This window comes from Mesocricetus auratus, unplaced genomic scaffold, assembly GCF_017639785.1.
Source record: "Mesocricetus auratus isolate SY011 unplaced genomic scaffold, BCM_Maur_2.0 Super-Scaffold_100041, whole genome shotgun sequence".
Lineage (NCBI taxonomy): Eukaryota > Metazoa > Chordata > Mammalia > Rodentia > Cricetidae > Mesocricetus > Mesocricetus auratus.
The window spans coordinates 6,869,666-6,893,925 of NW_024429218.1; the positions used below are offsets into that span (position 1 = coordinate 6,869,666).

At 41.2% G+C, this 24,260-nt stretch overlaps 1 protein-coding gene and 1 long non-coding RNA gene across 2 annotated transcripts in view; one reads left to right on the forward strand and one right to left on the reverse strand.

Moving 5' to 3' along the window:
* The first annotated feature begins 696 nt into the window (after positions 1-696).
* LOC121135683 lies at positions 697-4,141 on the forward strand. Its single transcript, XR_005872784.1, has 3 exons — positions 697-736; positions 3,396-3,512; positions 3,817-4,141. It is a non-coding gene; the product is annotated as an uncharacterized LOC121135683 (long non-coding RNA).
* A 478-nt stretch (positions 4,142-4,619) lies between these two features.
* LOC101828564 (hedgehog interacting protein) overlaps positions 4,620-24,260 on the reverse strand; it is an 88,530-nt gene continuing 68,889 nt past the window's right edge. Inside the window, 2 exon segments of the mRNA XM_005077726.4 lie at positions 4,620-11,204; positions 13,353-13,501. Coding sequence (XP_005077783.1) covers positions 11,011-11,204; positions 13,353-13,501 — 343 coding nt within the window. The 3' untranslated portion in view covers positions 4,620-11,010.

Here is a 24,260-nt window from a genome sequence, read left to right on the forward strand (position 1 = left end):
AGCACAGGCAGACCTCAGTGTGAACCAGGTGACGTGCTACTTGTGCACACATTGTGTGACTTGTCACATCCGTGTGACAAGTGGACTTCTGGGGAGCAAGTGCAGACATCACTGCAGGCAACGCATGTGTACAGAGAGGGGATGTTCCCGAACCTCCTGGTAAGTTTCGCTATGAACGTAAAACCACGCTGAGAAATAAAGCTCATGAAAATACCGTGTAAAGAAAAGCTGAATAATACTTAGAAATCCGACTTCTATTTTTTTCAAGCTTTGCCTTTTCTTTTAAGCACATTAATTTGTGGTGATATTTTCATCTTCAGCTCTTTTCTCTTATCAAGAGTCCTTCTTGTTACCACTTGCTGCCGGCACGACGGCACAGCTTAAGGCTAGTCTCTATCAGCGGACCGTGCGGATTACTACACAACCCAGAATGAGTTCAGCTCAGGCATGGGAACAACCCCAGCATGTTGATGACATCGCACGTTTGTGGAGTGATAAGAGCAGCCCCTGCGGTGATGATCCCCCCCAGAAGCAGCAGCAGCCTGACAACTGTCACCGACAAGCTAACTTAGTCCTACCTGATGGGGAAAGTCCTGTGTATATGTCAATAAAGCACTGTTGGCCAATAGGGAAGCAAGGTAGGTGGGACTAGGAGTCCAGGAGGACTCTGGGTAGGAGAAACACAGGGAGTCAAGATGTAACCGCCATAGGGGTAAGAAGCCTGGAAACTTCTCCGGTAAGAGAAAATACTTAGATTAGCAATTATGGGACAAATACTTAAGTCAGAGCTAGCCAGTAAGAAACAAGCAAGGCCAACAGCTTCATAATTAATATAGCCTCCTGTGTGTTTATTTGGGACTGATGCGGCTCTGGAACCAGGCTGGCAGGAAGGCTTCTCTTTACACTACCACACGTTCTAACCAGGAGGCCCAACCCCGGAACCTACGGTCCACTGCGCTCTAGTTGCTATCTGAAAAGGCATTCCAGCTAAAGGCTTGGCTCTTCTCTTGGAGCTATGAAAAGGCTTTCCCTGTGGGGGTATAGGGAAGGGTTTGGGTCATTAGGGGATCCTCCGGTGCAATTTTCACTTGACAGAGGCAAAGTGGACATGAAGGGCCCCGGAGGGAGCTTCTCTGTGACCACACCCTCGACAACTCAAGGAAGTAAGAGGCGTGCATCAGACATGATAGGGCATGGAAGGGAACCAGAATGAGCCATCTAGGATGGGAGAAGCAAGAGCTACAAAGTCAGAGAAATAAATAGCAGGCCCACAGAAGGGAGGGAGAGTGGGTGTGGGGGGAGTTGGAAAGAAGAGGAAGATGAAGAAGTGCGTGTGTGTGTGTGTGTGTGTGTGTGTGTGTGTGTGTGTGCGCGCGCGCACGCGTGTGTGTCTGGGGCATATGCTTGGCTGTGCAGACACGTTGGTGTCTTCTTCCTACCTCATTTGTAGAAACAGGGTCTCTCACTGAACCTGGGGCTCGGGGGTGCTTTGTCTAGTTAGTTTGGACTTGCTGGCAATGACTGGGGCCCCTGCTGGAGCAGTAGGCATGTCCTCTGTGCTGAGCTCCTGTGTGGTCCTGGGGATTCAAACACAGGCGCTCATGCCTGATCAAGCAGGCACTTGACCACCAAGGTATGTCCCCAGCCCCAGCTTGGAAGGAACCAGTGTTGTTCTTTTTAACAGAAGAGAGCTGATTCCCAAGTGTAGTGAGAGGTGTGTATCTACCAAGCAGGTAATCCGTTAGGGATCTGGACCTGGTATTTGCACGCATAGCCTCCCCACAAGGTCCTTGCTGGTATACCTGGCATGTGTGGCTTCTGGTAGCTGTAGCTCATGGAGCAGAGTGTCTATGATAAGCTAAGTTGCTTTCTATGAAGCACATGGATTTTGTATCAAGGGGTCTTAATTACAAGGCTGTAAACATGTCAAAGGGATCTGACAGCACCTTATTAAATTGCGAGCCTGAGCTCCAGCGGCTTCTGATGCTGGCACAGTCCCCAAAGGAGTCTCACAGTCACTGCCAGCCCAGCCTTTGGCTCCCTTTCCCTGTCCCCTTCGCTTTCAGTTCTGCTAATTATAAAAATAGTGCATAGGAATGAACTATAAATCAAATTATGAAAACACATTAGAAATATTTCACCCATAGTGTTTGCCTTATTTTTATCTTTCACTCCTTTGAAGGCTGGTATAATTTAATCCCTAGAGACACTTATTTGAGTGCTAAGTAGGAAAAAAAAGTAAATTTTACATGAGATTAACTTGTGACTGGTATTTTAAATTGTATTTACCAAGAAATAGGACATCAGTTTCAAATTTCCTTTGTGTGTATGTGTGTTTGTGTGTGCATGTATGTGTGTGTGTAAATGTGTGTGTGTCTCTGTGTGTGTAAATGTGTGTGTCTGTGTGTGTGAGTCACGCACATACAAGTGTGGAAGCCAGAGGTTAATTTGGAGGTGTCTTGTGTCACTCTCTCCCTCATTTTTGGGAGTCAGGGTCTCTTTCTGCACCTAGTGTTTACCTTTTCAGCTAGGCTGGCTGGCGAGCTCATGTGCCCTGTATCTCAGCCTCCTCCAGTGCTGGATTACAGGCCTGAGTAGTCACACCCTGGCTTTTTATGTAGGTGCTGGAATTCTAATACATGCTACCCCCGAGTCAACTCCCCAGACCCAAACGTCCTTTCTTCTCTCTCTTTCAAGACATAAGTGTAGCCAGGTGGTAGTTCACACCTCTAATACCAGCACTCAGGAGGCAGAGGCAGACGGATCTCCATGAGTTTGAGGCCAGGATGGTCTATAGAGTGAGTTTCAGGGCAGCCAGGACTGTTGTATAAAGAAAACTTGTCTCAGAAAACCAACCAACAAAACAAACAAAAGACAGAAGCGGAAAAGGGGTAAGTGCATAGAAATATCTGCCATGCTGACTATGATGCCCACAGAAAACTTAAGCTAGTAGTTGCATTGTAAATATGACTGATGCAAATCCTCAGTGATGGCTGCTGAGCCTTTGTCCTCAGTAGAAGCCTTGGAGATATTTTCCTAACCTCATTTACTGGGGTCCAAGAGAGCAGGTTCTTGCTATCCCAGAGAACATTCCATCATGTTTTTCTTCATCCTTTTCTTTTCTTTCCTTTCCTTTTCCTTCCTTCCTTTCTTTTTGACTTTTCATTTGTTTATTCTACTCTTATCTTTTGGTGGCATTGAGGACGGGACCCAGGAAGGGCTTTGCATGCCAGGCAAGCACCTTGACGCTTGGCTTCACCACCCTGCTGTGTCCACTCTCATGGAGGAAGACCATCTTTCTCTTCATCCCTCTCTAAAGCACACATGTTAATCATGTATCAACTGAGAGTTTTAAAATGGGCAGAGAAGCAACTTCAGGTGTTCATAACTTACAGAATCTCAGACAAGGAATTGGTTTAACCAGCAATGGCAGAGCTGAGAAGCCAAATGAGGGGCAGGAAGAAGGAACCCAGGAGCTCAGTGAAAGCAAGGATGCTTCCACCTGGAACTGGGTATGTGCGTTTTTAGCCTACTGGTGTGTGTAGCAAGTCCCCTAGGCCGGTGGGGGATTCATCGTGTCAGGCACACTCAGGAGTCACGAGGTCCGTGGGCTGAGGCAGGGTATGTGAAGGGCAGTGGCTGAAAGGGGGTCTCTGGTGCTTCCTGGGTCCCTGTGGGACCAGCTAGAGGATGCTCGCCTGATGTCATTTTGCTTAAACTTCTAGACAGCAACCTAATTTCTGGGCCGCTTTGTGAGTGGATCTTCACCCGCTTTGTTCTCCTAGAAATAACCTACGGGGCTGCCTTTCCTTTCAGGAAGCCAGGGAGCTGTGTTTATTTAGGAACACGACGTGGGAGTGAGACGGAAGCAGATTGCTCTTCCAATACGAGTTCTAATTCACAGATCAGTCTTAAAAACACTCACGTGTGATTATCTGCCAGATGTGTCTGCGTGCATCATACACATGCCTGTTGCCTGTGGAGGTCAGAAGATGTCATTGGAGTCCATGGTACTGAAGTTAGACAGTTGTGAGCCGTCATGGGGGTCCTGGGAATCAACCTTGTGTCAGGGCTCCTGGCCATCTTTCTAGCGCTACTGATTAGATTTTGGACAAAGACTTTTGACAAAATGTTTGCTTCAATTATGGTAAAAGCCAAACAACAAAGGCCACAAACCTGTGGGGTGTGTGACTTACCCTCTTTCCCATGCGTCCTTCAGTGGGGTGTGTGACTTACCCTCTTTCCCATGCGTCCTTCAGTGGGGTGCCCAGTGTCACAAATGTTCTTCTACAATTCTTTATGCCTTACCTTTAACTTGGCCAGTAGCTCATACTTAAAAGGATTAGGTTTAAGTCACTTGCAACTTAGAACAAACGTAAACCAAGAAATTATCTTTATGGTTGCCTAATATAGCTACACAATGAAATTGACCCTGATATTAGCGATGATTTGGGTGGGAAATATTAGAATTAGGTCATAAATAATGACAAAAGACAATAATATTTATAAGTACCTTGAATATAATATTTCAAGAATAGTGTTTGTATGACCAGTCTGAAAATTTAGGAAGAACTTTCTAAAATTTAAAATAAAGACAAATTTTGAAAGGGCACATAGCATGAAGTCATAAGATAAAGTTTAATACATTTGATCATGTTAAGACACAAAACACAGCCAATCTAGTCAAATTTCAGGCATGCATTTACATAAATATATTAAATTAAGAAAAGAAATTATACACTTAAAACATCCTTTCACCTAAAAACATTAAATCCACAGATCAACAATAAAGCCAATTCTCTGCATTTATCATTTCTTCAAGATACAGTTGTTCTATTTTAAAGATATCACAAATACACTTGTTAGAATTTATATGCATTATACATATATTATATATTACATAGATAGTGTGTATACATATGTAGTGTTTGTACAGACAGATAAATATATATATACATGGGTGTGTGCACATGTACAGATACACACAGATGTACTGGAGGCCATCTGTACTACTTGTAACTGCTGGAGTCTAAGGCTGAACCAAACTGGAGCTAGTTGATTGTGAAATTCTCTTTTGCTTCAAACACGTTAATCATGCCAGCGAACATACAGCCCTGCCCTTGCAGAGGCCCCAACCTTCTCTGCAGCGTGAAATTTTGCGAGGCACTTCAGCATTTATATTGCATTGATGAATAAATGGGTAGCTGAATAGTAGAAGATCCATCAAGGAAAACTGCATATTTTTACAAACTGATTTAGTAAACCAGATTAGTTCAAACTCGGGGGGGGGGGAGTCATGCGCACATTAATTTTTAGAATGTTCTAGAACTCGTAAGTCATCCCTGCACTAGCCCTGACCCTACTTGCATTTGGGACAGTTGTCCCTACGGTCAGCTGCCTCAAAGATGGATTGGTTCTGAAACGTCCTATAAGATTCTGGATAGACTGCTTTAATTGTCAATAGCCTGTAAGGAAATGGACATTGACAACTCAAAACACCAAGATATGTGAGAAGGATGGAACACAAAACCACCCCTTAACACTTAACAACATCAATCACAGACAAATTCAAGAGGACACAAGAGTTTCCTATTAGAATCCCTTCGTGCTTATGGTCATGATTCAACCATTTTTTCTTTGTAATTAGACAGATTTATTTTAAGTAGTAGTAGTCTGTTGTAGCATGTCCTGGGGAATAAAGTTCCCAAAAATTCTACAGTACTTCAGTATTGCCCATCCTGTTACTTCATGGCTCTTAGTGACACACATGTCCATACACATCCTCTGGCTAGAATAAGATGAAGGATATCTGATATCTCATAAGGCTGTCAGTTTAGCTTCTCAAAAATAATATTATGAAATGAACCCTCTGAACATGGATTCTTAGCTCATTCCAGAAAAGTCATGCTCAGATTTTAAGATTATAAAGCAAAGTAGCATCCAATGTTTATTCTGGCACAGACCATACCAAGTCTAATCATACCTTATTCATGTGAATGGAAACTACTGACTAGTTAAGTTTTCAGTACAGAGAGAAATGTTCAAGACTGAATTTCTAACTGTGAAGAAAAAGCTTATATTAAATTTGGCCACTGTGAATTTCCTATCACAATATTAGTGTATATATATTATTGAGATATAATATACATATACTATAGAGAAAAATTAAATATATACATATATATATTAGATGACAAAATGTTATTCTTTTTACTGAAAAGATGATAGCCAACTGAGATAATATACAATATATAGGTATGTTCACTTGCCAGTATATGGATATATGTATTTTGAATCTATAAAGAGTTATAGATTCAAAAAAGAAAACCCTGAATAAACAATGACATCTTACTTTGTGATGTACATGAAAGACTACCTTAGGATGAATGTTGAATTGGTACCATTTTTTGTTGTTGTTGTTGTTGACCTACAAAAACAAATGAGAAGTTTTAGGTATAAGGTTTTTTATTGATGCAAGGAATCTATTATTTATTTGCATTTTTCAACTGTCTGATACATGCCTTCAATAAGTTATACGAGAAAACAAAGTAAATGATGGGTGGATTTTGGCTTCATATTTAATAGAACTTAAGAAAATATCAATCTCATAAATGAATGAATCTCTCTAAGGCTGCTAGAATTTTGGGAATCAAGCAGTTAACTACTCTTTGCTTTCCCATGAGTCCTTTGCCTTCTCCTAGAAGGCAACCTCAAGCCCATTCCAGAAGTTACTCAGAGGAGAAGGCACCATGGAAGACATACAGAAACTCAGCTGAGAACTGTATCTGACAGGCTCCAAGAACATGTTTTCAACATCTAGATGCATCTACACTTGGGTTTCCTATCTTATTTCATGTCATATTACTAATTGGATGTGTGGCCAACTTGTGTCGGTGTGACAAAGAAAGTCAGAGAGCAAACGCATGTCTCAAATATAGAAAGAGGAACTTTCTGATGGGAATCCATCGATACTCCCAGAAACAGTGCCACCAATTTCCTCAGGGAATAAAAATGTGTTCGTTTTCCAGGCATATACATTTGGTTAAGTTTTCTGACTGGCAGACCTCATGGCAAGGAGGATAAGTTTCTGAGGTCATCATCACCAAGACACTAGTTTCCTTCCATATGGATTTGGAATAGTTTTCTTCAAAGAGGACTCTGTAGAGATGGTTGTCATTTTTGGTAGGAACTAGCTAGGCGTGTCCCTCCTGTCAGCTCACGCTTTCTACTAGGGTGACTCTATTTGTCTTTCCTGTGACTTTTCTAGAAGACTGACATGGAGCACCTACACTGGTAGATGTGTGTGATTTTCGTCATTTCTTTCAATGACTGCTGTAGACCAGCCCGGTACACTCTTTCTCTACTCTTCTTAGTGATACTGAATTTAAGTCAACATGACTCCAGGAGAGAAAACAAAGGAAAACAAGCCCCAACAAAACGTATAGGTATCTGTTCCAGGACAACCTCATGATGGTCACGTGTGATGTATCTGTTTAGTGAAAACCTTGTTGAACAGGGTTGTTTTGGCTATCCTGGGTCAGGATAGTGAAGGAAGAAGAGATTCAAAGAGAGATGGGTAGAGAGATATAGGTGGAGGGGCAAAGAAGGGTGAAGGAGGCAGTGGGGAAATCTCAGGTAACATTCTAGAAAGATGCTCAGAAACTAAACGGATGCACTTCCCATAATGTGACTGGTATATTCCCCTCCCTTACCAACTTAAACTGGGCTTCTTTCGAATGCCAAGAGAAAGTGGAGAAACTCCTAATAGATTAGCATGTGTTTAGAAAGACCTCCGCTGCAGGGGCCCACCTCCCAGCCAGATAGTAAAACAATGTCAGAAACAAAAATGCTAAATAACAGTATGGTATTCCGGTAGCAATTCCAAGGATAGTCAATTGGGAAGCCATGACTACTCAGAGGCATGCAAATGACAAGAAAATAGATTTCTAGCTGGGTTTTGTGGGCATGCATAGATGTCTTTGCCCATCTTTCATGAAATTGATCTGTTAAATTGTAGAAGCTTCTGAGTAAAGCTTGTGAAATATTTCCCAATACCTTAAGTAAGATTCTAAGACAAAAAGGTATGGATGGAAACATTTTTGTCTTCACTGAATTTTCTTAAATGTCCCTCCTTCTGACTTTAATGATATGCTAATTTAGCTTTCATATCATTGCTTTATGGGCTTTAAGTCAGGGCACGTTTGGCAACAATACTGATAAGAAGGTTATTTCACAGTCAGCTGGTACCCAAAGCTTAAGCTCTAGGATGGGCAGGGAATAATAGTAACTGTTTATTTCTTCTTTGTCATACACATCAGCACTCACATAAATGACATTCTTCCAGTTTAGATTGTGTACTTTGTTAGATGGGTAGATTTTTCTTAGCTCATACTTTTTAACCAATTCCAATCCATCTTTCATAAGTCATTTATGATAACCCCCAGTCATACATTTAAAAATCAACTTCAAGGAATAGGCCAAAGACAATTTTGGAATTGGTCACATAGTCTAAAACACACAATCACCCATCAATCATTGCTATTTACTTTTCTCCAAAGGACAGAAAGAAAGGAGTCTAGAGACTTTCTTTGCTTGGTTTAAATAGCCATGGATCTTGCTATCTTCTTTAAAGAGAACTTGGTATTTCATTTGAATAGGTTATTATAGAAAAGGCAATGACGTCTGGAGTACAGAATGATCCCTAAGTCACTTGAGAAAGGGTTATGTAAAGCAGCTCTGGTTTGGCCAGCCTAGTCTACGTTGTTCGAGTAGAGCGCCCACCAGAGGAACATCTTCTCTTTAACGGTAAAACGAAGCACTCGGGCTTTAAGGTTCTGTTGGCTTTCCAGGGGTATCCTTGTTTTTGCTTAAACTATGAATGGGGGTATGTGTAATAAAACTGTACGATTTGACAGATTTAGACAGCTGGCTCCTTCAGGAGACATTCACATTCTGTCAGTGTCACCCACATTGAATAAGAGATGATTTGATAGTAAGGTCCACTTACAAAAATGGTTGTCAGGGCAGTTTTTCCTCTTTTTAATTGTAAAACTTTCTGTGATGGAATTCAGTAAAAGGACTATGAAGAGAAAGCAACGGAGACAAAAGATTGCTATTAACCTACAGATTCAGGCTACTGCATGGTTCATTGCAAGATTTGTCACAGTGTTGGGCCAATGGAGTGTTGGTGAGACTAGAAGGGACCACCCCTTTTCTGGGGTAAGAGGGCAATTTGGTCTCCATGCTCATTTAGTTCCAAGACTTCTTTGAATAGACTGTCAATTGAAGCTAAATTGTGCAAAATTATGCATGCACTTTTTAATGCAGGCTATTGTTCACTAAGCACCAAGGTTTCTCAACCCATTTCCATTGGTATGAGGTCACTGGAAACCCAAGTAATCATATACGGAAGACAGGAGCCGTGGAGCCAACAAATTGTTCCATGTTGTAGATTCTTTAGAATCCCTTAGAATCCACAATGTAATTGCAACTCTCTTACTTTAAAACAACAGATTGCTGCTGTTGTTTTATAATTAAAGCTCATATTCCTAAGGATAAGGAGCATGTGTGCAAAAATTAGCCAGTGCCGGGTGCTCACATGATTCCAGAGGAATGGATGCTACGGTAGAGGGTGTGTGCTTATCATGGCCAGTAGTACAAAACCCTTACACTTTGTTAGAATGCAAACGTGGAGAGATGGCAAATGGAAAACCACTAAGAACAATGTCTGTCAGACTCTTGTCACTCGGAGTACATCATTTTTCTAAGAAAATCTGAACAGAGCATTTGTGGGAAATGTACTGAGGCCACAGTCAAGGGGTATTGCCACCGTGTCCCGAAGGAACATGTGCACGGAAGTCAGTGTTGCCAAGAATGAAGATTTTAAGAATCTGCACATTAGGCAGCTCCTGCACAGCCTGGAGTGGCTATGAATGTGTAGGCTCTTCTCCATGAGGGTAGAGTCAGGGTGCACACCTTAGGGTTCTAATCCCGGACCCTGACAGCCTTGTGGTGGAAGCCCCGCACATGTGTGCGCGGCTGGAGTTCTGGAAGGACTGGCTGTTCTCTTGCTTTTCCATCTGACCGGTGTGGTGGTTACATGTTGGCACAAGGACACACTGCTACATTAGATCCAAGGCACATTAGAGGCTGTTTGCTGCCTTAATCCCCTTCTTTCCAATTAAGCTGGTGGAATGTAACCTTAGTAATTTACAGGACAGGGTAAAGGTGTTTCATCTAGGTGATGTCTATATTATAAAAATAAAATAAAAATATAAATATGTAACACAAAACCAGTGACTATTGTTACACAAAATATACAATAGAAGCAGTCCATTCAGGAAGATTGCTTTTTCAGATAGGTTGCTCTGATTTAATCATAAGACATTTGAAAACCATCTTGAGGTTAAGCTGAAGTAACCAGATTGCTCTGTCAAATAAAAAGGTGAGTGCACAACATTCTGTAATTAGATACATCAACAGGAATGCAGAGTACAATATCACACCAAGCTGCTTGCTCAGAAACCCATCGAGGAGTTTGGAAACATGCTCTCTCATTATAGACCTTTAATATAAAAATATTTCTACCACATTGCACAACATTTCAAAACCCTACTATGCTCAACTTTAGTAATTACAGGCAGAAATTCTCCGGGAACTAAAGGGATATCTTTTGATGCCATAAAAATTCTGCAATTTAATTCTCAGTGGAACTTTTGTGTGAAGTACTCCACACCAGGCAGTAGGTATTAAAAACAAAACAAAACAAAAGCGCCTGCCATACGACCTCGGGTCTCGGGGCTGTGAGTGCGCGCGTGTGGGGCGTGTGTATCTGAATGAACAGGCCAACATACACACTGAATTCAGTCTGCCCACTTCTGGAAATTGCTTTTAAATGGCTAGAAGAAAATGAGATCACGGGCATTCGTAGCAGGAGGATATAGTGTCTCTTTTTAATGACAAGATCAAAATAAATGCCCACCAGGAAGTACTATTCGGCTGTCCCAGACACTATACGATGTAGCTTGTGAGGTCCAGCAAGTAAGACGTCATGTCAATGATGTGATCCAGAATACCTGCCCTGGCCGCTCTGCGCATGCTTCTGTCCACGTGCTCACACTGAGGACCGAGGTAGCCTTTCTTACAGAGGCACTTGTTCGGTCTGACACAGACGCCTCCGTGACGACATGCCGGCTCGCATTTGGCTGCAAGAAAGGAAACACGGCATTATTATTCTTTCTCTTTGAATCTTTTTACAAAAGATTTTTCTTATTATGCATGCAGTGTTCTGCCTGCGTGTATGCCTGCAGACCAGTAGAGGGTATCCGGTCTCATTACAAACGGTTGCGAGCCACTGTGGGGTTGCTGGGAATTGAACTCGGGACCTCTGGAAAAGCAGCCAGTGCCCTTAACCGCTGAGCCATCTCTCCTGCCCCGTGGTGTTATTCTTAAACTTCATATCAGAAAGCCATGCCGTAGATGAGACCAAGTGTCTGATGGATAAAGAAAGGCAGAAAAAGAAGGCAGGAAACAGCCACAAACTGAACGCGCAAAGAAAGGTACACTCAGACAGTTCCCAGACTTGAAGGCTTTTAGGGGCAGGGCCCGAGCTCACTTATGTCCAGATGTCAGCACATGGAGAAGCAGGGCTCATGACAAACTATCACAGTCATTTGAAGAACTGACAGTAACACAGTAATGCCAGCCCTTTCAGCTCCTGCTCCACAGGGCGTTTCAACCAACAGCAATTCCATCCCTTCGGGGTAGGACCTCACAGGAGAGAGACTGGCCTTGAGAAAGGGGTCACCAGCTGGAGCAGTTCCAATGTGACACTGAAATAAGGTCAGTTTGGGACTGGAGTTGCATGCAACATCCAACATCTGGTCTCCCTGGCATCCCTGCTTCCCCAAGCTACGACTGGGGATGCACAGAACACATTGACCTCTGCTTATGCCTGAAGTCCCATCCTGGGGTCAGTGCAGGGACTGGCAGAGGACATTCTGGGCAATGCTTTTTAGGGCTGCTTAAAGCATTGAGTTTCTTAATTAAGTCATTTGCTTCCTGCGATATAGAGAGAGAATGTAAAGATTTACTGCCATGATGGTATGGAGAGACACAGTTTGGTATATTCATTAGTTGTCACTTATGATAAGTCTAGGGGTGGAGCTACCACAGACAAGTTGTAATTATGTATCTCCTAGATTTATAGCTCGAACTCTAATCAGATGTTACTAAATGGCAGAAGGAATTTAAGCTTAAAATATTTACTGTCTATATAACTCTTAAGTGTCGGTTGCTTTTGTTAGACAATATGCAAGCCAAACAAGTCATGATTATAGTATATTTCAAAACATATATCTTTAGAATAAAAAGCAGGATTTATGAGCCAAGAGAAATATTAAATATTAATTTGAATTTTGGTTTTCATTGGCAGGATGTACTTTAACGTGTGATACAGTAGAGATTAAAACCATTTCTGACTAATGCATGCACACTCCTTATTGAATTTGTATTTCAAGCCCAATCTTAAATTCTTAAGTTTCTGAGTTCATTCATTTTCTTTTTTATGTATTTATATGAATGAGTGCTCTGTCCTCCTGTGTGCCTGCAGGACAGAAGAGATCATCAGATCCCTTCGTAGGTAGCTCTGAGTCACCATGTGGTTGCTGGGAATTGAACTCAGGACCTCTGGAAGAACAGCCAGTGCTCTTAATCACTGAGCCATCTCTCCATCCCTTACTCATTTTTCTTGACTTCACACCAATTAGAATTTAACATAGCAGGAAACTGAGGAAACCTCACGTGACACGTTAGAATAACCCACACAAATGTGCTCCATTCTCTTTGAGCAGCTGCTCACTTTACAATGGGTCACAAGGGATGGAGTAGAATAGAATAGTCTCACAACATGTGTCTAGATACTTGCATGTTCCCCTTTTAATTAGTAACATGCACTGAGAATCTCCATTCCTAGTGTGCCACAGCGAAATGCAAGCGTGAAGTCAGAAAGGGCGTCCATGCAGCGTCTGGAAAAGGCTGGCAGTTGGTCAGGGTTTGGCAAGCACCAAGTCTTTGGCGGGTGTGAGCTCTCCAAATGCAGGACTGTGCTGTTCTGTTTTCATTTTTTCTTCCTTTTGAAAGGATTCATCCTTTAGAGGTCTCATATGCTCATGATTAACTTAAGTTCGACCTACATTAAAATGGGAAGGGTTCCACTTGCAACTTCAGAAAGAGAAGTTGTGAAGCACTAGCCTCCGGCACGCTGAATGGTTCTAGAAACAGGTGATACTAGTTTCTCAAGCACCCAAGGGCCAGTTACAGTCAGGGTTCCAGGTGATAGCAGAAATACTAACCAATTCTGCAGAAGTCTCCCTCCCAGCCTGGACTGCAGCAGCACTTGCCCGTGGGGGTGTAGTAGCCATTTCGACAGAGCCGGGAGCAATCCGAGGTCAGGGTTTGTGCAGGTTGAACTGTGACTCTGCATTCCTCAGGCATTAAAGGTCTGCGCACCAAAACAAGAATTGACATTGCACATCAGTTGAAAATCAGTATGCTGAAACTGAGTGATCTTATAGCTTACGAAGCACGTCTGTTGCTTTCAAAAGATCTTTTTTTCAAAGGATACAGTCAACTCACAACTTCAGAAGAGCATAAAAATACACTGGAAATGGGAAGTGGCCTAAGAAACTTTACTACCATCAAAATTCTCCATAACAAGTACAAGAAGATTATGATTCCTTTGTATTTGTTAGCTAGAATTCCAGAAACTCTAATTTTCAATTTTCATTTGATGGTGTGTGTGTGTATGTGTGTACACGGGTGTGCATGTGCTGGAGTTCACGTGTGTAGGTCAGAGGTCAGCCCTGTGATGTCAACTTTCTCCTTTCCCCCTCCCATGGGTTCTCATCATTAGGCTTGCTCAGTGAGGCCTCTACCCGCTGAGCCTTCTTGCCAGCTCTCAAACTGCAATTTTAAAGAATAGAAGGGCAAGCATATTTTGAAGCTTCCTTGCACTCAGATCTGCAAACACTTTTAGGGATAACTCCCCCAGATTTCCTCTCATGTCTGACCCAGGTGGCGATATCACAGGGCCAGTCACGTCTGTCCCAGTGATCTCTGGCTGACTCACAAACATAGGAATGAATCCCTTCTGTTCTGTTCCCTTCTTTTCTCTCTTCTTCCTTTTTTAATGGTTCTTGGGGTCAAACCCAGAGCTTTGAACACATTAGGCTTGTGCTATGTATGCTGCTAATCTATGTGGCTCCCCTTCTTCCTACTCCCCCACAACCTAGTCTTTAGGGCAGGGTCTCCTAGGAAGTATCTCTCTTTCTCTGCCTGCCTGCCTGCCTGTCTGTCTGTCTGTCTGTGTGTGTGTACATATGTCTGTGTGGTGATATATTGTTTATGATCTAAAAGGCAACTGATCTATATCCTCCCCTTTTGTAGTCTTTTTCTTTTTGTATTAGTCAAAAAGGGGAATTGTGGTGATATATTATTGATGATTTAATAAAGCAACTGGAGATCAAAATGCAAAGCTAGCCACAGCCACAGAGCCAGGCAGTGGTGATACACACCTTTAATTCCAGCAGCCATACTAGCAAGCCATTGAGGCCAGGCAGTGGTGGTATACACCTTTAATCCCAGGACTCAGGAGACAGAGGCAGATGGCTCTCTGTGAGTTCAAGGCCACCCAGGGTTACATTAGAGTGAATCAGTCTAAAAGAGAAACAGCTCACACAAAGGAGATCTCACCACTTGGGATCCCACTCCTTTAATCCCAGCTGTAGAGAGGTATATAAGATAGGAGTGGGACATTTGGTATTCAATCTCAGAGGTTGTTTATTCTCCAGCCACGTGGAGGACAGGGCAGCCCTTTCAGCCTGAGGTAGAGGTAAGAGCTCGTGGCCTGCTGATTGCTTTTCTCATCTTTAGTTGCTTTGTTAGATCATAAACAATGTATCATCACATGTCTGTCTCTCCTTTCAGGGCGGGTCTCTCTATCTTGCTGTCTCTGTCTCTCTTGCCTCTTGGCAGAGGGTCTTACTATGTAGCCCAGGCTGGCCTCAGATGTGTTTTGTAGGTTGCACTTGAACTGGAGAGCCTCTCTTAGCTCTCACTTACCAGGATTACAGTGGTGGGCCACTGCACCCAGATCATGTATTACTGTATTTTGAGATAAATGCAAATTGATCTGGGTGCAGGTGAATATTTATGCTGTGGAATAAAAATTGAAGCTATTACTGCAAAGAAAGACGTGTATAGGATGGAGATTTTATGAATTATATAAAGTAAAAATATTTTATTATTATATGATAACTTAATTAGCTCTTGTTATGAAGAGAAAGAATGTTAATAACAGCAAGCACAAATACATCACTTGCAACTGAAACTTCATATATTTTGTATTAATTGTTCTGTACCATTGTCATTTATAGAGAAAACTAAGCTATCGAAGGTTTTTTAATGATTCTGCTTTTCTAATACTGCTATTTAAACAAGATCAAGCTGGTACCAGGATTCCAGATGTTCATGACCTAATATTTAGGGGAACTATTCAGGGCTCCTTTCCTGGAGTGTCCTGTCCTCACTGGGCTCTGTGTTGCCACATGGCGAGAAGGACCTTCCAGCAAAGAGTATAAACAAATGTTATTAGTTTATCACATGCTTCCAAAGTCTAGGTTTAACCACAAAAACTAAGTTATAGGGACTTCCTAGATAGAAAAAGAACTAAGCCTTTGAGGGTTTTTTGTTTTTGTTTTTGTTTTTGTTTTTGTTTTTAGATAGGGATTCTCTGTTTAGCACTAGCTGTCCAGGAACTCACTGTGTAGATCAGGTTTGCCTCAAACTTAGACATCTGCCTGCCTCTGCCTCCTAATGGTTAGGATTCAAGGTGTATGCCACTAGCACTGCCCAGTGAGATTCTATTTTCTTAAGACTAGTTATGTCCTCCTGCCAACAGGAGCAGTGATCAAATTTAGGGGCCTTCTGCAATGGTCTAAAATCATGTGTTAAAAATCTCAAATACTAAAGATGTATAGAAACTTCTATATCTCCCCTCATCGATAGAAGTCCTACAGAGTTCTCTCTGTTTCTTTCTTGTATAAAACTCTTACTTTATTTGTGTGCCAGTGACATTTCTGATCACCAACAAAGTCAGTTTCAGGAGCCTTGATGCTCAGTACTAAACAGAATGTGTTATATACACTAAATGTAACTTTTGTTTTTGGTTTTTATGAGATAGGGCTTCTCTGTATTGTTTTGGAGGCTATCGGTCCAGCCCGGCCTCGAACTCACAGAGATCCACCTGCCTCTGCCTCCTGAGTGCTGGGATTAAAGGCATGCGCCACCACCGCCTGGCTACACTAAATGTAACTTTTAAAAATAAACTCTATGAAGACAAACATTGCTCTCTTCTTTGTGTCTCATAAGGACACAGAGGAATATGTAGCCCATGGAAATACTTAATGAAATCTGATGATGGATGTCCTTCTGTACGTATGTTTCTCTTATTGTTTGATGAGTAAAACGCTGATTGGCCAGTAGCTGGGCAGGAAGGATAGATGGGGCTACCAGGCGAGGAGAATTCTGGGGAGAGGAAGGCCGAGAGAAGTGGCCAGGGAAACTCCATATAGCTGCCAAAGGAGTGACATGCTGGGTTATGGGTTAGCCACTGTCTTGGGGCAATACATAGACTAATAGAAACGAGTCAATAATTAAGAGAGAGCTAGTCAATAAGAAGCCTGAGCCATCAGTCAAACGGTTTATGAATAATAGTAAGTCTCTGTGGGTTTATTTGGAGCTAAATGGCTGTGGGACTAGGTGAAACAGAACTTCCATCAATATATATATATATAATGTGTATACATATATTTTTTGAAACAGGGTCACTATGTAGCCCTGGGTGACATGGAGCTCACTATGAGCCCTGGGCTGGTTTCAAAGTCACAGAGACCTGACTGCTTCCCTTTCCTTAGCTCTGGGATTAAAGGTGTATACCACCACTCCTAACAAAACTGGTATAATTTTATGTCATTAACATAAAACTAAGAAAGTTGCTGTATTTTTTATTGCCTAACAATTTTTACTTATGTTATAGCTATATTTCTTTTAAATGATGTGTTTTTGTGTTGACTACAATATTAGTACATCATAGGCAGAGATGTCAAGTTCAGCACATCCTAAAGACATGGATTTCTTTCCTTCTCCAGAGGAGAGGTAAGTCAATGTATTTAAATTCATTTTCTAGGAAGATGTTTGATAAAGTATGACAAAGACCTTTGGCAAAGTCAGCCGTTCCTTTCCTTCCTCATGATGATTGCTATGGTGACAGCCTCCTTTCCAGGAAAATGAACAGGTGCTTTTGCCCAGACTGAAGAAGGAGGAGCAAAGCAGTGTACAAACGCTACTTGTTACACCTAGGTGACAGCTAAGCAAAAATCCACAGTGTGCATTCATCATAGAGTAACTAATTTTAATACTTATTCTCATTGGGCTAGAAAACTGTGTTTCGTATGCAATCTAATTACAGCCATTTGAATGGTTTTGTTCTTTTAAACAGTCTTTTTTTTTTTTTTAAAGCCTCTGGACTCTGAGTTCTACTGAATGGAGTCAGAAGTAACTTTCAAAATAGAAAACATAGCCAACGGGGAGTTTGGGTTTGCAATAAAAAATATATCAAGCCTATGTGCTGACAGCTATCCTCACAGCCCCTAAGCTTAATTTGACGCAGAAAAACATACTTCCTCAACTCCTCACGTGACAAATAATAAAACACTGAGGGGCTCTCGCAGAAAACTGTCCAACACACTTAAATGGATAAGGTATTGTTTTCAGAAAGTTAAGACATTTTCTTAGAAACTTGCTTTGGCAGGCTTTGTGTGGTGATGCAAAGGTTTGGATAGTTCTTTGAAATGACGAGGGGCAGTGGGAAGTGACTTCACTCACAACACACATTGTCTGTACTGGCTTTCTGTGACTAGGAAAGGCCATGGGGGAAGTCTCTGGGTAGTGGGGATCTGGGTGGTTTCAATTTAGTGCCATTTAATTTAATGAATGAACAAATAAATTAATAGATGAAACATCTTCTGTCAACTTGTGTTGAAACACTGCGATGAATCCTGTCCTCCTAAATGAGTCGTGTCAACATCCATTTTCAATTTCACCAAAAAAGGCTCATTCTTAGTTTTTTCAAAGGTATACACATTTCAAATTCATTCTGTTGTAAAACCAGCAATGTAGGCCTTAAATGTTTACTTATTTATAAAATACTGACTGATAGGAGGTTTTAGCAGGTTTGAAAATACTGTGGCTTCTTTTATCGACTTCCTGAAGGAGGAGCATGACATAAGAAGTGTCTTACTTGTTTACGAATAGTCACTTTGGAGCTCATGAAAGTGTCTCCTAGCTACTGTCATTTGTAAAACTGCTCCTCCTCCATTGTTTCCCCATTCTCGACAGTTAAGAGAAATCAATTGTCTAACCCTTTGTTAGTCACCGTCTAGTCTCAGATGAATGGCAACTAGCAGGATGGTAGATTCAGACCTACTGAATTCAAACAGCATTCTCTATTGGGGGGCCATTTCCTAACCAGGAGCAATTCTGTGGTCATTAACTAGTGTGTTCAGGAACTTCTGAGTGACTGGGCGGAGTCAGAGGAAGAGGCAGCCATGTTGCTGACCACAGCAGCTGATCCTACGGTTTAGTGAATTCCTCAAACTTGGACACTCTGCAATCACCTTTAGCCCTCATTGTGCCTAAAGGCAGTGTCCCCTCTTCTATGTCAAGATGGCTGGGGGAGGGAAGCTGCTTACTACAGCATAGACCTGTTTTCCATTTGTGTAAGTCAAGACAAAGAAAGTATCCCTGCACGCTGTGTTATCTTGCAAAAGTCATTTTAGTGTCGTTTTCCAAGGTCAACACACAAATAAATGGCTTTTCTTCCTTATTATGGTCTTTAGTCTGCTTAGTCAGTGTGATATTTTTCTTTTACAAGGTACTGAAGAGGATAGAATTCTAGAGGCCAGGGATGGGCAACAATGTTGCCTGACTATCCACAGACACTGTGTACCAAAGTTTCAAGTTGACCTTAACAATTTTCTTTTAATTCAGTTGGGTTATGAGGTCTCTTCCTCATCTGGAGCACAATCATATTCCAGAACAGAAAGATGGAGTCTTCCTGTGTGACCAGGAAACAGCCATCTTCCTGGGACACAGTGTCTGTGTGAACAGGAAGAGGCGTGTTTTCTGTTGTTGTTTTTCTGCTTTTTGGAGCATAATGAAATACTGAATGCTTTTTGAGGTACTAAGTCCATTCCAGTTTCCAGTAATTCCTGAGTAACTGACATGTGCTTCAAGGGGAGGGTAGACTTCAACTCAAGAATAACTCTTTTTATACAGGTCATATTACACACAATCACATTACAAGTTTTTAGTTTGTGTTATGTTGTCTAAAGCTATAATTTAGATAGATAGGGTTAGGATTCTATGTTATTTCTAAACAGTATCTAGAAACTTCTATTCTGAACAAAATGGGTCTGGGCAGTCTTCTCTGACTATGTTCACTCTGAGAATCCCTGGTCTAAAGCTTTTCACTAACAAGTTGGACTCACCTAATTGCCTGACACATTCACTAAGAGGGCTGGGTGTGGCTAACAACTATTAATTCGGTAATGGTCTAATCACCACCTCAGGCCACAAATGTCTAAAACAGCTTGTGAACCTCTCACACTAAAACTTACCAGTTTACACCAACCCCTCTCTTTCCATGAGAAAATCAAAAGGTAAAAATTATGAGATTTATTGCAGAGTGTGGTGGCCCACACCTTTAATCCCAATACTCTTTGGGCGGCAGAGACAGGGTAATCTCTGTGAGTTTGAGGCCAGCCTGGTCTACAAGGTGAGTTCCAGGACAAAGCTACACAGAGAAACTCTGTCTGGGAAAACCAAAAGAAAAAGAAAGTAACATTTCTTAATCTAGGCAAAGTAGTTAAGAATGAATGGTAATTGTCATTTGATTTTAGACAGAAAAACAAGCTTATGAACTTCCCTTAGATACTTGACATATTTGAAGCCTTCTGACTCTAGCAGTCGATCAACTATCATTATTAGTGCTGAATGCAAAAAAAGACTCATTTCAAAGGTTCATATGCCTGAAAAAAAATCTCCAATCATTTTGTCTTGACTAGTGCTTCAGGCCAACCAAGCTCTCCCGCTGTCATCATCTTGTGAATTTACAAGGAATTTTCTAGGAAGCTTAAGTGACAAGCACAGATTTGTCATAGGACTGGAGGTTGGGAGGTATTTTCGACAATTCTAGTAACAGTGCAACTGTGGCTGGAAGCTAGCTAGCCAGACACTTGCCTTACGGGAGACTAGAAACACACAAAACCAAATTGTGGTGGAAGGGAAACTCTAAGCTCAGGAAGGAAAAATCACATAGCCAAGCCAGGGGCCCCATAAGGGTGGGAAACCTAGACTTTATTTTCATCTGATCACTAAGGCAACATCTAATGATAATATAATAAAAATAAAAGTATAATAAAAATGTGAGATATTCAGGGGATTGAATACTATCAGATTCTAGCACTGAGCCAGGGGGTGGATGAAAGGAAGACATGTGAATTTTAGAAATGCCTTCAGGGACCTTGAAGTCTTAATAAATGAATCTTATTTTGAAGGATAATGTTTTTCATTATTTATACTCTCCACTTTATATATTTGTAAATAGATGACATTTATAGATGGCAATTTGATCAAAATCTCATGGCAGCCTGTATAGTTATCATAGGGGCTAGTGGTCCAGCATTCAAAATTGATAGATTAAGAAAGACTATAAATGAATACAGTGGAAAAACCCTTTGAAGGATTAGTTATATGTCAAATCTATAGAAAATAGGGAATACATAAAAAATATGTGTATGTACTTTCACCACAAAAGTTTAGTATTGGAGCTAATGGATATGCTAATTAGCTTGACTTAATAATTTTACATTATTCACATCATTATCAATAATCAAGTTGCCCTACAAATTTTTGTGCCTTTTTTTGTTTATAGTGATCCAAAAATGCTAATGGAGAATTCCAGAAGTGAACCAGCAGTGCTTTAAAACAGGTCATTATAGCACATTGTTACAACTTTTCTACTTTACTGTTATCTATTGCTGTGAATCTCCCTGTTCCTAATTTACATGTTAAGCTTCATCATGGGTGTGTATCGGAGAGAAGTGTACACAAGGTTAGATGCCATCTGCAGTTGTAGATACTCAGTAGGGCCCTTGAAACAAATCCCCCAAGGGTAAGGCTTTGATGGGGGCATACACTGCAAACATTACAATTCTTGTTGGTCAATTAATTATGCCTACCAGATCTAGGGAAAACAGTGTAGATTCATCCTGACGGCATACAAAATCAGTGTAAAGTTTCAAGAGGAGAAGGAATGGAATTAGGTTAGCATTTTATAAATACAGATCTGTCATCGTTTTGAGTAACGGCATGATTATTTTCAAAAATAGGACACAAAAAGTATTTAAAATAATATGGACATCTTAGTTTTCCATAGGTTATATGAGATTGGTTCTGAAGCAGGTAGAGGCTCTGTGGAACACAGCAGGCTTCACACATGTCTAAGTGTGCCTGTAAAAACACATACATGCACATAATGCAAATCTTGCTAAAGTGTGAGGAAATTTTAGTCAGATCAAAGTTGTTACAATAGATTATGTAACTATGATAACCCATTCATTAGAAGTTTTGACCTTGATTTCGTCGATTTTTAAAAATAAAACGTCTTTAAATTTTTAGATGATCTGCAGCAACTTAGAAAGATTTGTTAGCCAAAAGGCCATTTTTTAAAAAACTACACATGAAATGAACTTTATCAGTAATGAAAACAAATTTAGGGAAATAAGTGTACACACATTTTTTTTGGTTATTGGATACACATCATAAAAATAATGGCAAAAATGTGGAAAATGCTTGCCTGTCTTTTAGAGTTCAAATTGACCATGCTGGATGGATGTTTACAGGGCATATACTTGTTCCTGACCCCTAGTGTTAAGAAATTCTGTTCTGTTTGAGAACTAGTCCCTTGTGCAGCCTGTAGCCCAGTTAATAGCTACAAGGTCAATGAAGCCGCTAAACAGTTTGTATTACTGTCAGGGTGGCCATGAAAACACCACCTGCCACAAGAGGACTTGGCAGCTGGGTCAACAGGCACTGTGGGAATTTATCAACTTAGGGGGGCCACTTGCATAAAACTTTGACTGATGAATTGGGACTCCACTGGCTTATTGGACCAAAGTTGCTCTATTATATGTAAGTTCCTTTAGGATGACGGAGCTGCCTGTGGACTCCCAGACATAGGCAAAGGATAAATAGGACTGCCTTACCCTTGTAAAGTGACTTTTTTTTTAGCATTACTTTAGCATCTTGCATAATGAGGAATAGGACAAAGTGATTAAGAAAAAAAAATCAAAACAAGGCCAGGATGTGGCACCTCGCGGGAGTGGGGAGGCTTGGGATTTGTTGGGATTTGCATTATTAATGTATAGACCTCTTAAAGGGAAGGAAGGTCCTGGCTTCTTGGTTGGAGAAGAGCTAAGCAAGGTGTTGAAGTACAGGGAGAGGGGGTTCAGAGGAAAGGAAAGCAACAGGAATAGTCTGTCTTTCCACGTTCCTGGAGAATTAACCCTGGGAAAGTCAACCAAAGGCATTTGGGGTTAAGTTCATCAGAAATAAAACTAGTCTTGCGCTCTCTAGAGATAAAGCCTCTAGAGATAAAGCTTCGAAGTCACATAACTGTGTCAGAACTTAAGTTCCCACCATTGCCAGAGAGCGTTTGATCCTGCTTCTTTTAAATTGTATCTATTTATTTTTAATTTATTTATTTTAAATTGTATCTATTTTAAATTGTATCTATTTATTCATTCATTGGTTGGAGTTCTGGGTTTCGTGACACAGTTCCAATTTGAAGTTCAGAGAACAGCTTTGGAGATCGGTTTCTCTCCTTCCCTCTCAGTGGGCAGCACCCAAACTCAGCTATCTGGCTTGTGCTACAAGTATCTTTGCCTGCCGAGCCGTCTCACACGCCACCCCCAACACATTCAATTGAGGTTGAAGAGCTAATAAAGAGGAAGCATGTCAGGAATGACGACAGGGATGCATTTGTTCAGAGCTCCCTTTAAGCTCCTTGGACACCTGCATCCTAATTTTGGAAGTGAGAGAAATTTAAAAGTTGAGAAAGCACCTGAAAATAATTATGGAATGCAAAGAATGAGGCCTGACAAGACTGGAGATTAGAATACACTTTAAATACGTGATTCAGCTAACTCCAGAGCCCCAAGAAGTCAAGAGACAAGAAGTGATCAATGGTCGTGTATGACTCTCTGGTGCACTGTCCAATTTCAAGGAACACTCAGAGGCAAGACTCAGCACCACTGACTGAAATGAGGTCCACTGCCCAAATCCTACGCTCTGTGCCCTACACCTGTCCCCTAGATATCAGGGCAGATCACGGGACACACTGAACTGAGTACGAGAGAGATTAGGAACTCAGAATTGACTGAGCTGTTGGTTTGATCCCAACTCCATTCTGAGGTGAGGGATAACTTCCCAACTCTGAAGATGTCCTGGAAGTGTTTCATGTTTTGGCACAAGACAAAATCCATTCTTGTATACTGTCTTCCCAAGGAAGGCTTTTCCCTAAGTAACTTAGGAAAGCTGGTCATCTTTCATTTTCAAATTTTCATTACAGATGATGGCCAGTTGGAGAGGGAGAGGGGAAGAAAGAAGGGTAATGGGCAGTGAGAGGAGCAACATACAAATATATGTGAGTATAGAATGCACTAGAAGCCCTACTATTTTACATACTAACTTAAAAGTATTAATTATATACTAAATTAAAATTTAATGATCTTGCTGGGCGGTGGTGGCGCATGCCTTTAATCCCAGCACTCGGGAGGCAGAGGCAGGCAGATCTCTGTAAGTTTGAGGCTGGGCTGGACCGACAGCCTCCAAAACAATACATCTTCTAAGGGAGCTGTTCCACCATAAATAATTTAAAACTCACACAAATGATTTTGCAGTTTACAGCCTTAGACTAAACTGTCCTTGCAGATTGGATTGACAACATTGGAACCTCACATGTTTGCCAAATTTGATTAAGAGTTATTACATTTTTATTTCTAAGTTCATTGCATGTAGCATATACCAGAATGGCTGAGTGGTTAAGGCATTGGGCTTAAGAAAATGTAGCATAAATACTA